The sequence below is a fragment of the Rhyacophila brunnea genome, unplaced genomic scaffold (assembly GCF_057557595.1).
Source record: "Rhyacophila brunnea isolate RB1 unplaced genomic scaffold, BYU_Rbru_1.0 scaffold_6, whole genome shotgun sequence".
Taxonomy (NCBI): Eukaryota; Metazoa; Arthropoda; class Insecta; order Trichoptera; family Rhyacophilidae; genus Rhyacophila; species Rhyacophila brunnea.
In genome coordinates this window covers 29919414-29937949 of record NW_028233276.1, presented here as the reverse complement: position 1 = coordinate 29937949, position 18536 = coordinate 29919414, and the positions used below count along the sequence as shown (strand labels likewise).

The 18536-nt window shown below is 27.8% G+C and overlaps 1 protein-coding gene across 1 annotated transcript in view; it reads left to right on the top strand.

The window, feature by feature from the left end:
• The window catches only part of LOC147065515 (uncharacterized), a 77158-nt gene that overhangs the window by 25232 nt on the left and 33390 nt on the right, over positions 1-18536 (top strand). Inside the window, exons 4-8 of the mRNA XM_085957164.1 lie at positions 127-343; positions 3978-4189; positions 8388-8573; positions 9028-9178; positions 10677-10880. Of these exons, the coding sequence (XP_085813290.1) occupies positions 127-343; positions 3978-4189; positions 8388-8573; positions 9028-9178; positions 10677-10880 (970 nt within the window). The remainder of the gene's footprint in view (positions 1-126; positions 344-3977; positions 4190-8387; positions 8574-9027; positions 9179-10676; positions 10881-18536) is intronic.

Sequence of the window (18536 nt, the reverse complement as noted above, 5' to 3'; positions counted from 1 at the left end):
TAAGGAAATTTATATTATCTAAAGAAAACAATTTTTTCGCCTTTTTATATAGTTTATATTATGTTTAAGTTTGTTTATGTTGTGCCATAGTATTAGGTGTTATAAGTTATTTGTTATTGTTTTCAGACGCCAGCTTCGAATGTTTATATCTTAGATATTGGAAGTAGAATGTATTTGGATAAGGCTTTGTCAGTAACCCAGCAGTTCGGATCAAAACTTGAAGATTTCTATCAGACTGAAATCAAGACGATCGATTCGCAATCTCCTCAAAATACTGTCAAGGACGCCAATGATTGGGTTAGAGACGTGACGCATGGAAATATTAAAGAACTTTTGAGTGAAGGTTGGTCAAAGTGTTTCATTCATAATTTCATTGTTATATTACATTTAAATAAAATTTCATTCGTTAATTTGGTTAGCGTAAAATATGACACGTGAGTAACTCATCTGCTGTATAAATAACATTGACTGATGAAAGTAATACAAAGTCACAGATAATTTTTTGCCTTATTAACAAATATTCTTCAATGTTCTCTAAGAATGAGTATGCACCTATTTATGTTTCACAAATTGAAGGCATTTAATTAGAAAATCACTGTTTTGCATTATTCTATTTCTTTTGTATAAGCAGAGTCATAGGTACACAATTAAAGCTTTCAACGTACCTATGTGTTTACTGGATAGTTCGTAGGATATCATGGAAGCAAAAACATAATATGGAAGTATGTAGTACCTACTCTAAAAAGTGGGGTCGAAAAGCACACATAAATCTTATTTATTCATTGTAAAGAGATGAGAACTAGACTTATTTGGCCACATTTTGCAAAATATCAAACACGCGTTACTTTAACTAATTATATAGATAAATATAGAGTACAAATTAAAGAAAAATAGGAAGAAGATATTTTAATCGACTAAAGAATCTGCATCAGTAGTGTGATCAAAGCACCAGTTACATTTTAGAGTAGGAAAACTGACATTTAAATAGTGGTCATTTAAATTTTGATTTAAAACAATAACTAAGATCAGTTGTTTAAACCTAGAGCTCGAAAGTAATAATTTGAATCGCCATAATATCTTACACTCTTAAAAGTGTCTAATGAAATATTTATATGAGCATCATTGAAAATTCTTTGTAAAACTCAGCAACCCGAAAACTCGACGGTTAGAATATCTTTTTATAGTTAAATCAACTTTGTAATAATAATTACATCATGACTTATTTGATAACTTTCAATAATTGACATTAATTTGGGTACCGAGAATACTGTAGAATATAGATATATAGTTAAATATAGAGTGATCATGTGAATATGGTATTGATATTATAAAATGGGAAGAATAAAATGCTTGCATTAATTTATTTCTAAGTTTAGTTTCATGTTACGATATTTTATAAAAAAAATGACAATGTTAAAAAAATAAGGGATGGCAAAATACTCCTATCCTGTCACTATTACTTGCGATGCAGATGAATTTTGTTTTCGAGTCACATCAAACGAGTACTAAAATGAGCAACATTCATAAGTTATTATTGTCTTGTGGAAAAACCAGCATTTATTCGATTAGAAATGCTAAGGTCATTTTGATAATGATGAGTTCATGACTTGTGTTAACTGTCAGTCGTCACAGTATCACTAAACCAGGCATGTCCAACGTGTCGATATGCATAGTCTGATTCAAAATTAGTGATTCTCAACCTGATACTTGCATATCTCTATTTTATTTTAATATTAATAGGAGGCATTGAAATTTTTTTTTAAATATATTTTCTATGTATTTTTGCTGTTTAATAACACCATATAACAGTGGCGAAGGGTAGAGGTAGACTGTTAATATACGCCATAAATAGTGCACACTAAACTTTTTTAGTCATACTTATTCGTTTTCATTGAAATAAGACTACAATTAATTACAGATGGAGTTGGTTATTTTATAGAATTCAATTAAACCGTTCGAAAACCATGCCATAATAGTGAAAAAATACTCATTTATCTATAAAATATTTAAAATTATGCAATTAAATTATACATAGCTTTGAATATTTTATAGATAGTTTTATATAGATTTCATACATAGAATAGTTTGGTTTAGGTACGTCTTAATGAATGTTAATAAAATGAACCAACAATATGTGTGATATGTATTCTTAATCCAACGAAATCGAATAAGTATCAATCAGAAAGTGTGCAAAATTTTGTCTTATCTCCAAAAGTATACCAAAACTATTATGATTTGGTTAGGCAGGGTTTAATTAAATTTTAAAACGTTTTTCTTAGCTCGTATTCCTATTTGTCCGGTGGTTCTTTGTCCGGTACAAATCTTGCAATCGATTTATAACTAACTTCCCGACTAGCTAGACATTTGAAACTTTTAGAATATATCAGAACACGATGCCAATGTATTTTTTTAAAAATACTTTTAGCCATCTTTAAGTATAATTGAATTCATTTTCAGTTAATTCTGTTTTGTATGAAAAGTTATTTCGACACTATTATTGGTTGCTAAGCGGATTGTCCTAGCAACTAAATTATTATATACGTGCGTTACTATGGAAATCAAAATGAAATGTCAATATGACATTTCATTATTCTATGATTGTTTAAGCTAGTCAAGTCAAGTTTATATGATTCAACAGAAAATTTAAAAACATTGTATATAAAAAGTTTTATCTTGTAATTATTATAAACTAACCAACACCATCTGTAAATTGAAATCTTAGTTCACTAACAACAAATACCTACGTGTAACTAACAAAGTTTAGTGTGCACTGTTTATGTCGGATCTTAACAGCCTACCTCCACCCTTCACCACTGCCATATAAATTGTAGAATCAACAAAATCAAACCTTGGAATACAACCATTCAAATTAATTGTTAATAAAGAAGATTATTGTAATATTAATAATCCAATATCACGATCATCTTTAACATAATTGTTAATGAATTTAATTAGAAAAATTAGAAACATTTAATGGGATTTCGCAAATTTTTTTGATTATACTTAGTATCTCCTGTATTTGTATAACTTGCCTTACTAGCATCAAAACAAGGATTGTAGCAAATGATACTAAAACACTTGCAATTTACCAATGGTGCCACTATAGAACGATTTAACTGTAACGACGAATGCGTTTAAAATACCTACGTATACTGCAATAAGGGTAAGTATTGCAAATTTTCTGTGTAAATGTCTCTGACACTACTAGTATCGGTTTCAGGTACCCACGTAGAGAGCTTAATAATAAAAATAAATAGTTATGTTTCACTGGTTTTTTTATAATTATTTATCTGATTTTTTTACCCTTAACCAAAATGCATCTCTTTAAGATTTAAGAACATTTTGACTAAATAACCACCTGATTTGTTTAATTAAAAACAGCTGCAGTATCAGGGATCGTAATGAACCGGAGCGCACCGGAGCACAGTCCGGTTTAAAATTAAGACTCCGTCTCACAGAAAAAATAATTTGATTATCTGAGCTAGCTTGGCATAATATATAACATAAAATCAAACATATTTATTTTTATAAAATATACACAAAATTAAATAAACAGAGACGTTTTATAATTTTGCTCTTTTTACTACCCTGATACGCCTCTTTGCTTGATTACCTCGCATACAATTGGATAAAATTATATTCAATTGTATTAATATATCTAGTAATAAATAAATAAATGGATATTATATTACGTAAAAAAAATATTTTTAGAATTATATTACATTATTTTCATCCTAGCGCCGGAGTGCAAAGTTATGAAGCATATTATACGCTACCTATGTTAATATTTTTGGAAATTAATCAAGCGCCCCGGTTCGTAGAATTTCATATTTTGAGCCCTGCACTATAGTCTACTAACGTGTCTAATAAAACATTGAGATTTTATATTATATTAAGCAATGGATTGGGTTTTTTAAGTTAAGATTAAGTTTAGTTTTGATTTGATTAATTATTAACTGATTTTTTTTTATTGTCAGGTGATCTTGCTGATGCAGTCGTTTTGTTATTGACAACGGTGTACTTCAAAGGAACATGGGACAAACAGTTTTACTTAAACGAGACATACAGCGCTTCATTCTTCATCAATTCAACAAAAACTGTCCAAGCGACGATGATGTCCCAAACTGAGAAATTCGATTTCGTCAAATCGAAATATTTCGACTCAAAAATCTTAAGGATGCCTTACAAGGTGAGATGTTATTAGAGTTAGAAAAACATCAGGGCTTAAGGGTTTATATTTAAGGGTTTATGTCCAGATTAAAGAATTACCGTTTATCGATATAAATATATCTATGATATCGTGCATTCCGAGTTAGAGCCAGCCGGGATCATAGCATAAATTCCGGGACAATAGCGGTCAGACCGGTTGGCAACTTTAGATGTTATACATTATAGAGAAAGATCATTGTTATTTATACAATGTAGAATGTAGATTGAGTAACGTTTTTTTTACAAACTCTTTTTACTCTACGCATCATTATTTGGCTATATGATTATTGGTCACGTGATTTTGTAAAATTATGAACGCTCAAAACATTTCAAGAAAATTATCAATTCCAATATACATTTTATAACTTTGCACTATTTTTACAACGTCTTTATTAGCTCGTATTCTTATTTGTCCAGTGGTTGTTTGTCCAGTACAAGTCTTGCAATCGATTTTTAACTAACTTTCCGACTAGCTAGACATTTGAAACTTTTAGAATATATCAGAACACGATGCCAATGCATTCTTTGAATACTTTTAGCCATCTTTAAGCAGAATTGAATTCATTTTCAGTTAATTCTGTTTTGTATGGAAAGTTATTTCAGAAAAATCCGACAAAAGTAAAAGACTATTATTGGTTGCTAAGCCGGTGGTCCTAGCAACTAAATTATTAATATATACGTGCGTTACTATGGAAATCAAAATGAAATGTCAAAATGACATTTCAATATTCTATATTTATTTGTTTGTTTTTTATTTACTTCATATCAAGTACAAGTTTGAGCCTATTGAGCATAATAATTCAACAGAAAATTTAAAAACATTGTATATAAAAAGTTCTTTTTATCTTGTAATTATTTGCACTTTTTACTACACTGATACGCCCCTTTGCCTAATTTAATTACCTCGCATAAAATTAGATTAAATGATATTCAGTTGTATTAATATAATATGACTTTATTAATAAATAAATAAATAGATAATCAGTATTATATTTAAAAATATATATATTTTTAGAATATATTGCATAGATCATTTTCACCTTACAGCCAGAGTGCAACGTTATTAATCATAAGTATACTCTACTAATTACGGAATATTTTATTAAAAAAAAATATTTTGTTGTTTTTGTGACGTAGCATCTCTATAAGCTACCCGTATCATTCCTGGGACATGACACCATATTATGGATGTCCATTGTAAATGAAAATTAGGAATCTTATATATATTCTTATTGCTACAAGTGCAACATTTTTTTGTTTCACGGCGCATTTAGTTTTTAAATACTTTTTGATTACCTACGCACAATTTTGAAAATGGAAATTGTTCGGTTTTCAAAATGAAATCCGAATATACCTTGTAACCATGGTGGTGGATTGTTATCGGTTATCGCCTTGAAATAGATCATTGTTATCATAAAAGCATTTTATTTAAACCAACAAACAGCAAAGAAAATTGCACCGCAGGCGACTGTTTTCATTCACTTACATAATATAAATAGATACAATTACCAGAAATTACACTACTTATGAAGGAAATGGAACAAAATCATACGATACACCAGTTGAAAAGTACTGCCATAAAGCATTGCATTGGATATTTTTATTAATTTGTGCCATTTAAATATATACGTAATATAATATACAATGTTTACATTTTATATTTATATCAATACATTATATTATCTTGAATACACATTAATCGCATTTAATATCGTTGGGATAATATAAAAATTATTTTTTTTTACAAGAGCCTATTGTCCTTGAAAAAAATAATATAAAAACACTGCAGTCTCATATTTTTTCAGTGTATTTTATCCTTTATGGACGATGACGAATTTCCTTCTTACTAGCGTTGTGGTATTAAAAATGCTTGGTGTTTTCCCGTTAGATAGGTACCTATTATAAATGGTATCATTTAAAATGTTGATGGAAAATTTTGATTTTTTTAAAATAAATTAATACCGGTTTTACACGTTGTTCTCAGTTGTAGTATTGTGCACTTTTCTAGCATAACTTTGACAATGTTTGCATCACTTTTTTTAATATGTAGACATTGAAAATATATTCATTGTCTCAGAATTATAAGTTAATTGCTCTTACGTACAGGTGAATATTATACAAAAACTGCTAACGCTGACTAAACTTTAATAATATTATAAATTTATTTTTAAATAGGTACCTTATAATGTAAATACCTTATAATGAAAAATTAGTTATAGATAATTCAGATACATAATTAATTTTGATTCCATACACAAACTCATATTAATGACAGTGACTTTCAATAAAAAGAAAAATACACAGTATAATAATAATTATGATATTAAAATTGAAATATAACATACAAAATAAGAGTTATCATTTGAATAAAAACAGAAAAGGTACAAAAAACAAACATAAAATTATTAAAAAATCACAGACATAAAAGTGTATTCACTGCAATGCTTCAGTGCTGAACGGAGGTATTGAACATGTCAATGGGCGTACTAAATATAATTTATTGTAAGTATATTAACAGGTATTTATTATGACGTAAATTGAAGAAACAATATCACGTACTTACATAACAGAGTTTTTATTATCCCTTTGTATTACAATCTTCCCCTTTTTATACGAGTGGAGAAAAATTAGAAGGATATAAATAGTATTAAACCTTGATTGACCAACATTGATGAAATTATAAAAGCTAACATAAGTATACTTAAATATACGTGATATATTTCTGAAATAAAGTTTGCGGTGGCAAGTTTACAATTTAAATATACGTTCAAAAACTCTTGTTTGGAATTAATCAAGTCATTATTTTTGATATAATTTTTGTACCCACAAGACGGAGCGACGGTTTTTCAAATATTCTGAAGTGCAGATTAATAAAGCATATTACGCACATACACAAGGTTAACATTACATAGACGTTTAATTATTTTTTAAACGAACGAGGACGCCTTACTCTAATTTAGGTGCTCTAATTTAAAAAAAAATATGCTACTCTTATAATTACGTAGGGTTCAATAATAGTTACACATGTCGGCATTTTCGGAAAAAAAACTAACGCAATTGGATTACCATAAATAATTATATTAGCAATTATACGTTAATTTGGATAAATACTTCAAACATAATATGTATTCAATTATCATACTATTATATATCAAAACAAATTAATATAGCATTTACTGTCATTCGTACCGCCCATGGTCACTCCCTTGAATCTGCCGATACTTGTCCAAGACGTACGTTTTATTTAAGTATCATTGATGAGTATCTTTCTATCAGCATCAAGGCCTCGGCAAAAACGAACCATAAGTGCGAATGAGAAAGCATTTGGCACGCTTATATCTCCGCAAGATGCGTTGGAGTAAGATATAATTTTTTGGAAACGTCGTCGGTAAATATTGATTTGAATGATTACATTCATTTAAAAACTGCGAGCACGTGTTGCTGAAATTTATTGTTTTTGTGTTAAATATAAAGTTTATGGTAATAATTTTTAGTTAATTTAGTAGAAACTATGTTTAATTATGTAGGTAGTGTTTAAATTTGGTAGCCGTAATGAGAAGCAGCATTATGGTATAACGTTTCATAGTTAAAAGATCACCCTCTTAGACCATAGATACATCACCACCCTGCACGTGGCCTTGCAATTTGGAGTATACGTTTTTGAATTACTTTGAATTATTTAATGAAATCAGCCAATCAGGCGCCTGGCATGTATTAATACAATAATACGCAGTGCGTATTACACATAAATCTTGTCACTGTGTGCAATTGTAAAGTTACGTGGAGGATACTATAATAATAATAAAATTGAGGTTCTAATGTGCGTTATACGCGACAAACACGGCTTTATTTTTCCGAAAAATAGCCACTTTTTTATATTATTACTCTGAGATCAGCATTCTTTTTTTATTATAATTAATAATCATTATTGAAGATTTCATGACTGTGTAGTCTGCAAATCACATATTTGTTGTTTATAGCGATTCCTCTATTAACCCAGTGAAGTCACCTGAATATAATATCTTGTGAATAGTTTAGGTAGGGTAGAAGTCATTAAGTTTGACGCAAGTACGTGGTGAAGAGTGTGTACCTACAGTGGGTAGGCTATAATGTAGTGGAGAATTGATACTCGATGATAAAGCTATTATATTGATTTATGTTTTTTTTTTGTATTTCAGGGTGATAAGCTGTCCATGTTGGTTATTCTACCAAACAGTATAAATGGATTGAATGATGTGATTAGAAAGCTAAATCCTACAAAACTGTACAACGAGATAAATATCATGGATAATAGAAATGTCAAAGTGTCCTTCCCGAAATTCAGATTTGACTACCAATCTCACTTCAAACCCATACTGCAGAAGGTAAGTAAATATGATACTCAGGGGGTCTATTTTATATACAAGGTGGCTATCGACGGTAGTTTATTATATTTATGTATTGAGATATTATAATTGTTACAATAAGTTTACTATCTAGTTCGTTCTAAATGTTATTAACACAGCCAAGAGAGCGGCTGTTAAAACATAGCACTTTTTGACAGTTTAAGTTTAGACGGTTAACTTATTGTAACAATTAATTGCCAATTACCAATAAAGAATATGAGTTTTCTTTATTTTACGTTTGTTTACCTGCGTTTGTTTGTTTGTATATTATGATACAGACGTAGCTATTGAAGACAATATACATAGTATTCTTTTACACGTAGGTACTTAAGTTTATCCCATATTTCTAAAGTTCGATAACTAAAACTTCTTACAGCTTCACCCAAAAGGCAAACCACTTTCCATTTTAATGTTATATTCTATTTAACTTTAGATGGGAATTAACGACATCTTTGAAATTACTGCATCTTTACCACTGTTGGCACGCGGTGGAGGACTACAGAAGAAAGTTTCCGTTTCAAATGTACTTCAAAGAGCTGGTATTGAAGTCAACGAACTCGGAAGTACAGCATTTGCTGCCACTGGTAAGGATTGCCATATTATATTATTATGTATATTCAACTATGATATTCAGGTTGTCGTCAGGGAGTCATTGTTGTCGGACTCGAACACGCAGATGGGTGAAATTTACATATTTTTTAAAAATCAATATGTATCTGAAGACATCCAATGTTTATTCCATGTCATATTCTAACATAACAAAATATTAAGTTTGGCTGCATAGGCAACTAGCAAAAAAATATGAAACTTATTAGTTTTACTTTTAAACGTGGTTTAATTAATCAATACTTAATATGTAAAAAAATTAAAAATATATGTAAGAAAATATTAGGAGAAAAATATATAGTATAATATAATATAATATAATATACAAGTCAAAGATTAACTTTGCTAAATGTGTTAAAACATATTAAATTTGAATCTTTTTATTATTACCTACATATTATTATTTAATATTTTTGTGTATCATTAGTTTTTTTCTTATTATACCAAAAGTATTTTCGAACTCGATTTTTAACTTTTATTAAAACACACCTTTTCTTCTAAATGTTTTTAGATATGTATTGACATTTTTTAATCATAAATAAATTGTTTCAAATTACAAGCTTTAAATTTTCCGCTTAGTGGTTCTGGTAGACGGAGCATTCACCTTAAGGGGATCCTATATGCCAACAGAGAACCTAGCGGAAAAATACGAAGCTTGCAATTTGAGAATTGTTTTAGGTACATTTGATCAGTTCGAAAAATATTAGAGATTAATAGGTACATATATTTAAGGTCAATTAAAGGGAATCATATATGCCAACAGAGAACCTAGCGGAAAAAAAACTAAGCTTGCAATTTGAGATTTTTTTTTTTGATAATTTACAATTTCAACTGTATTAATTAATAAATATGTATCTGAAAACATTAAAAAGATTTTATAAGAATGTGTATAACTTGAAATCCATTTCATTTATATCAAATAATATAAATAATAGATATAAATAAAAAGGATTTCAAGTTATACACATTTATCTTTTTTATAAATTCGATATTTTTAAAATAGATATAAGAAATATTAAAACTATTATTTAGTCAAAAATCTAAATGGTAAAAAATAGAAAACTTAATAAACTAAATTTTAATAATAAATATAACCACGAAAATAATGTAATGATAACGTAACATATGTACCAAATATGTGACAAATTCACATTTTTTTTACAATTGTAGGTTTATCTTTGACTTAAAAAAATCTTTTTACTGTTTTCAGATATATATTTATTAATTAATACAGTTGAAATTGTAAATTATCAAAAAAAAAAATCTCAAATTGCAAGCTTCGTTTTTTTCCCGCTAGGTTCTCTGTTGGCATATATGATTCCCTTTAATTGACCTTAAATATATGCACCTATTACTCTCTAATATTTTTCGAACTGATCAAATGTACCTATGTCATAAATAAAATAATAAATGAGTGTTTTTCTGACAACTACACAGTTTTTTTTAAATGTATAAAATTAATATTTTTCTTTTCAGAGGTTACACTTGTCAACAAATTCGGCGAAGATGAAGAGGCCGAGACCGAAGAATTCATTGCAACAAAACCGTTCCTCTTCATGATTGAAGACAGCACCACGAAACAGATTCTATTTATGGGAAAAGTTGGTGATCCTTCAATCCTTAGTGATGATCCTCTGCCATCATCAAATACAAATGCAGGAAACACCCAGCAAAATCCAAGTAAGTTGCCTGCTTTGTATTATTATAAGTTTTATTTTAAAAAGGTAATACCTAGGGACATCTAGTAATGGGGCTACGAAGTATGCAGTTAAATATTAGAATTTACTGAAATAGTACCAATTTCAAGACAATAAGATAATGGGAAACTCATATACTTACTTACAATTTTATAAAAACTGTAATAATAAACTTTTGTTGAATCCAATTTGTTTATTATTTCATATATTTTTTATGATGATTTTTATCTGTGAATTCTCTAAGCGGTATAGAAAAAACTAATAATTATTCGTTGTTACAATGTGTTTTTTAATTAAAAAAACTTCAACTTGTGAAGAAAATAAACATTTGTTTTATTCTATATTAAGGCGAAGTCTTCACTGAGCCTTTTTTAAAGAGGCACCTAGCGGAAAAATACGAAGCTTGCAATTTGAGACATTTTTTTGATAATTTACAATTTCAACTATATTAATGAATAAATATGTATCTGAAAACATTAAAAATAAAAATATTTTTTATTTTAAGTCAAAGACAAACTTACAATTGTAAAAAATGTAATAAAATGTGAATTTGTTCTATCGATCCGCACCCTATTATTACATATACTTTATGGTCATATTTATTATTAAAATTTAGTTTATTAAGTTTTCTAAGCATCACCTAAGCGATTTTTGACAAATTCATAGTTTTAATATTTTTTATATCTATTTTAAAAAACATCGATTTTTATAAAAAATATAAATGTGTATAACTTGAAATCCTTTTTATTTATATTATTATAAATATTTTATTTATATTTATAAAAATAATTGATTTGATATAAATAAAAAGGATTTCAAGTTATACACATTTATATTTTTTATGAAAATCGATGTTTTTTAAAATAGATATAAAAAATATTAAAACTATGAATTTGTCAAAAATCGCTTAGGTGATGCTTAGAAAACTTAATAAACTAAATTTTAATAATAAATATGACCATAAAGTATATGTAATAATAGGGTGCGGATCGATAGAACAAATTCACATTTTATTACATTTTTTACAATTGTAAGTTTGTCTTTGACTTAAAATAAAAAATATTTTTATTTTTAATGTTTTCAGATACATATTTATTCATTAATATAGTTGAAATTGTAAATTATCAAAAAAATGTCTCAAATTGCAAGCTTCGTATTTTTCCGCTAGGTGCCTCTTTAAAAAAGGCTCAATGAAGACTTCGCCTTAAGTATGTTTTATATAAAGTTGAGCCTCTACAGTAAATTTTGACATGATTTTCCAAATATAATAAAATTGTTATAAAATGTAATATAATTATTATTAGTTACTAAAATAGTCGAAAATAAAAACATTAGCTACTCAATACTGACGGTACTTTGCATGTCTCATATTTCCGGCAATAGATGTCTCAAATAACTATTAGACTCCTTGTGACGGACGCATGTTGTACGTTCATATTGGTTATCGAAAATTAACAGAATAAACCTCATAATATATTTTTTCATAGATCGTTTTCACCTTTATTGCATAATTTCTTATATTCTACGGTTTATACATAGACTAAACTTATCGTATTTGATTTTTGAGTTGTCATTGTGTGTGAGTTGTCATTGTGTGCTCGTTTTTTTCCTTGCACTTGTAATAGAGAAAACTGTAATTTATTATAAAGATTAAGTTTAGAAAATGGTTAAAACATAGTACGGACATTCTTTCCTTTCTATATATTTTTGTTCATTTAAATGAATATAATAATAATAATTTTTACTTACTTATAAGTACTCGATATTTTTTAAATATGTATAAAAAAACTGAAATAATTCATGGAACATATAAGCAGAACGATTTTAAAACTAATTTTTTCTCAAATAATTACACACCTATTTAAATTTTCAGTGCACCCGTTATAAACTTGTTGTAGTACCCACAACATATCTTGTCACTTCGTGAACACGAATATCATTGTGGTTTTCCTCCACTGACTATACGACATAATATTTTACGGACGTAAACATAGGATACTATATTATTTGAAAGCACCTATAGTATTTTATTATTTATAGATGCTCTCATCGTAAACGAGAGATAGAACATTCGTTTCGGCAAATGACATTGTGAAAATTAACATTGTCATTGGGTATTTACTTCCAATCATAATTTCGTCTGAACGTATGTAGTGAGTGGTCAGTCACTACCTACTTTGAAATTTATGTTTTAAAATATGAATCAAATTTGGTATTTATTAAAATTGTTGCGAACATAATGTGTTATTGTCAATTATAATGCATTAAAAATTGACAGAGATTGTGTAATTCATATTAATTTTTAATTCGATTTTCAATATTTTATTATATATTTTAAAGTAACTTAATGTTTATATTTGTAATGCCTAAAGAGCGTGAAAAATCTATAATTCTTAATAATACTCAACTGTGGTAGAAGTGTACACATTGTCCCCAATGGAGATGGTAAATATATTACCATTATGTTAATGCGCTCCGAATAAATCAATTAGACAGTGACTATTAATTTTCTTTACAGTACTTCTTTATAAAAAAAAAATAAGCTTTATTTTTATATCTATACTTTTTTTTCTTTTCTGTACCTAATTTTATCTTCATAATAATTAGAATATTATTATTGGCGCAGTAGCTACCTAGTAGGTGTTTCAAAATTTAAGCAAAGAGAATTTATTCGTTTTTTATTCGGTTACCTATATATAAATTGCTGATATTTTTTATAGGAAACGGCTTGATATTAATTATATATTGTCAAATAAAAATATCGTTCAATACTATATGGTATTGGTTATGTTAAAATACATACTTATACCTACCTAATTACAGCTCGGATAAAAAAATGCAATCGCGTGAGTCTGTATGCTGTAATAAGTATTTCTAAAAAAAAACCATAGTACGGGAACATTTTTCGTCTACAATTTTTCAAAAGTATAGTATTTTGAAGTATATGACGTAAAATTGTAGTATTTTATTTTATCCGTGGAATCAAAATTATTTGTACTAATACAGTACGGTTGGCAACATTACTCATCTAGATTTTATTAGATTAAAAATCAATGATTTATTATGGGTACATACCTACTACGGCACAATACACTTACAAAATATATTTCATATATTTGGTAGGTATATTTTTTTCTTCATCGATGATCCAATAAATATAAAATGGATTCGCTGTTAAAATTAACTAATATTTTCACAATATCCAAATTATGTTACATAATGTCAAAGATTTATATTTTGATCGTTGAAACGTAGAAAAAATTGCCGAGATTTATCTCGCAGTTTTATTCTTAGAAAGTTTCATTAATTTGTGATTCATGTTTAGCTAAAAGCGTGTTGCACCAAAAGCACCATAGTCTTAAATTTTCTCATATTTTCTGTCTTCAGTATGCTTTTTTTTGCTTTGGGGTGTGTTACAAACATGTGTCGTGGCATCATATTGTGTTGGTCGACTACATCTGCTGTCTTAAAGGAATGCTACACTGGTAGGTCTATGTAATTTGGATTTTTTATTCTTCAATTATCTTCTTGTTTACTAACTGCTTTATCTTCTAATATTGCACGGCAAAATATATTCATCACCAAAAATGTATCTTAATATTATTTTAACTAATTTTTATGTAATCAATCACACCATAATATTATACTCAATATAACATCAGAAACGCTTCGTGGGTATATTTGTGTTTTACGATCGCCAAGATTAATTAACAAAAAAAAACAACGTTTATTATTTGCTTATGAAAATCCTGCATAATCTAGCAGTCATACAAAACACGACAAGTAATTTAACTAAAAATACAATATAACATTATTTGGATTTGAGCTGAAATGATTAAAAAACCATTAACACATACAATTAAAAATATTCAACTTGACATAGATTAGCTACATAAAAAGGACAAAATTCATATTATATTGTGCAATAACGAAGGAACGGTATGCCCTAAATCTAAAATTTAATTTGTGTAAAATAACTAATTATATTTTTTCAAAGTTTGGTGTCCTGTTGTTGAATATGTGTGGTTTTGTAATAGCGACTATATATTAAAATTAATTGACATTCTATAGTATAAATCAATTAATTATTAAAATAACTTAACTTTATTTTATTAATCTCCTTTAGTCAATATTCGGAATTTTCTCTGGACTAAAAGAAAGAGCATGTTTTTATTTAACTAAAATCTTACTGAAAATTTATACAGAAATGCCATAAAATGTACGTTTTTTAATACCGTATTTGTATATAATTAGGAAGTGACAGTGTGTATTTAGAATCAAATTACAATAGATTAATGTTATTAAAGTGATAATACCTACCTAATCATTTTCGTTCTAATTCACAGGTTAATGTCATCGCTACACAAGTACTACTTCATAATGTTACCCACATTGATTCAATTTATTAATTATTGTCATTTGGCTTTCCATAAATAATATGCTGATTGTTACTTACTTAGTGTGTCCAGAATTATTCAGTGCCTTCTCTGCTGATTGATTAGACATATAAAAACCTGTCACGTGGCTTTTTCAAAATTAATTTATCACTGTTTACGTCATTTGATTAAAACAGTTGATAATTCATCGCCGTTATGAGGTAATATCCGTGGTTTTATAGCAGGGTCACAAATCACAAGTCAGGTCGTTTGTGTGAAATAGTTTTTTTCTTTTGTCTCTTGTGAATTGGAAAAAAACGCGACCAGGAAGCACGCCTGGTAAATTCAGTTTTGGCCATATCCTCAGCGCAATAAAAACAGTAAAAATAAACAAAGCTAATATATTTTCAATTCAAATATGTCAACATAATAATAATATAAACAATGCCAATTGTAAATTAGAACGTCTATTTTATTAGGGATTTGGTTATGGATTTAGGTTCCAAGTCATTATAAAACGAACAGAGTATAATGTTGATTTTTTACCAAAAAATGCCAATGTTATCTAATATAATTAAATTAAATGATAATTCAGAGAATTTTATTCTAATAAAATATGGTAATAATAAAGGGACATTTATTTTGTTACTAAAATAATAAAATCAGCTAAATTAAAATATAACAGTTAAAACTAGAACAACGTATAATTTTTGTCATTGAAATATTATGTAACCTTATATCACAATAATCTTAGAAGCAAAACCTGCGTCATTGAAATTGACAAATTATGATATGCAGTATATTTACCTTGTAGACTGTAGCTGAAATGAATGATAAAAATATCACTTATTCAGCCACTTTTTTTGGGATTGAATTTCAAAGAAATATGTATGCGAGGATAAAAAATACCAAATTAGGGCGCCAGCCATCGATAAGAATATGGACATTATTGTTTTAATAATAGAATATCTGAATTCTTTTATTTTAAAATTAGAATTTAATGGAATAATCACGAAGGATACTTTGGAATATACATAAAATATACATACAAATATTAAAGATATTTAATTTTAATTAAAAACTCAATATGTTTGTATATACATACAGTATTTTATAGATAATATAAGTAGGTACTTAGGTACAATTTTTTAGGATATCCTTACAATGTGGGTCATATAGACATCATAATAAATTAATTTATCGATATTTAACCATATTACTAAAAAAACAATATAGAAAATATTAGTCTTTGTAGTTTTTCAGCATGATCAAAAATATTACAAAGCTTTGAATTTTAAAAAGTCATATTTGGAACCATGAAATTCAAAGGCCTATTCGCGTTTCTAGTATCAAGGGTTTTGGTTTCAAAATAAATATGGAGTTTAAAGGTTCTATTTCCAGCTCTGATACCACGTGTAAGTCAACAATTAGTCAGTTTATGTACCTATATTTTAGCAATAAAATTACATCATACATATTACTATTTTCTGCAAATCATTGAAAGTTTCTTTTTACGTGGTTTGAAAATGCGGTAAGTATAGTTTTCCTTGAATAATTTAATATAATAAATTTATACACTTTGATTCTGTAATTCGATACCTACACGTATTTTCCAAACAGTGTACATTATTTAATATAAAAATGTCGTAATAGTATCATCATGATAATTATAATTGATAGTTATTCCGAATGGCGTTGCATAAATTATTCAAATATGTACGGTAAACACTGAATAAATTACAATACTTACTTTTAAATAATTGACAAAAAAATATTAAAAATTAATGAACGCTATTTATAAATTTTGTAAAAATGTTTCCAATACCATTTCGCTAATTATTCGTAAATAAATATAAGAAGTAATCAAGAGCAATCATAAGTAGAGAATTTTTTGATAAAGTAAATGAGGTGTCGTCTAAATTATATGGGAGAAAAGCGTCTGACATAATGTGATGATTTGTGACGAAGGAGTCGGGAGGGGGGGGATTATATAGGAAATTTAACGTCACAAAGCCAACAGATTAAAAATATTCCCGAGAATAAAATATTATTCTGAAATCGATTATTTTCTTTTAAAACGAATGAGGCAGGGGTTCAAATGTGATTTTAATATATCGAGTATCACACTATACTTTCTATATATCAGTCATACTTATTTGTTTTCATTCAACTAAGCATACAAATTGCAGATGGAATCGGTTTGTTTTTAAATTTCAATTAAACCCTGCCTAGACCAAACCACAATAAAAAAGTGGGTTGTGGAGATCTGACAAAAATAATAAACACTTTTTCAAATATAATTATTTGTTTTATTGAACTGATAATACAAATTGCAAAATTCGAATAAATCCTGCCTAAGCCAAACCATAATAGGTAAAAAAATATTCTTCTGCGTATAAAATAAGTATGACTGACAAAATGTAACGTGCACTATTTATTCAGATATCTACAGCCTACCTACACACTTCGCCACTGATGTAGATAGGTACTTACCTATATCCTTTTATTGATTCCAAATAATTGATACATTATCATCTAACATTTTTTTTATATACTTTTTGAATTTAAATGGTATCGAGTACTCATTCTATGAACATTTATAACTTTAGTAACCTAGACTCAATTAATACTAGACTAGACAAAAATAATTATATAATATTAATTTTATACTTTTACACAAATTTATTATAAAATTGTTTGTAAACTTTTACCGCTAGAAAAATGCACGTGTGCAATCATTTATGCGTGTACACATTTGCATTTACGCCTGTAGATATTTATATGTAATTAAATGTAATTTGGACAGTCGACACCGTACAAATTGGCAAGCTTTCAATAAAGTAACATACCACAAGACCACGCGTCAATACTACCGATGATAAAGTAAATTTCCCCCAAATACGACCACTTGCTTGTCTGTCACTGTATTAGTTAATATTTTCCGTCCGAAAAGGAATACTACGAATATGGTCAAATTTGTATAAAAAAAATATTTAAATTGCTTTTATACAAAAATGTTCGTATCCAGAGTTTACTGGCAGATGTATCTTGATTTGGACTAGATATTTTGATTTTACTATAAAGACACTGAAGGTATTACCTTCAATACTCTACTAAAAAAATAATAGGTGGCAGTACCACCTATCAACATTCTTGAATGTGGTTCAAACTCGTTCATTTGTCAAGCGGCGAGAGGTATCTGATAGTCATCCACAATGTTATGTTTCTATTTTATATTGATTGTGCATTGAATAACACAAGTT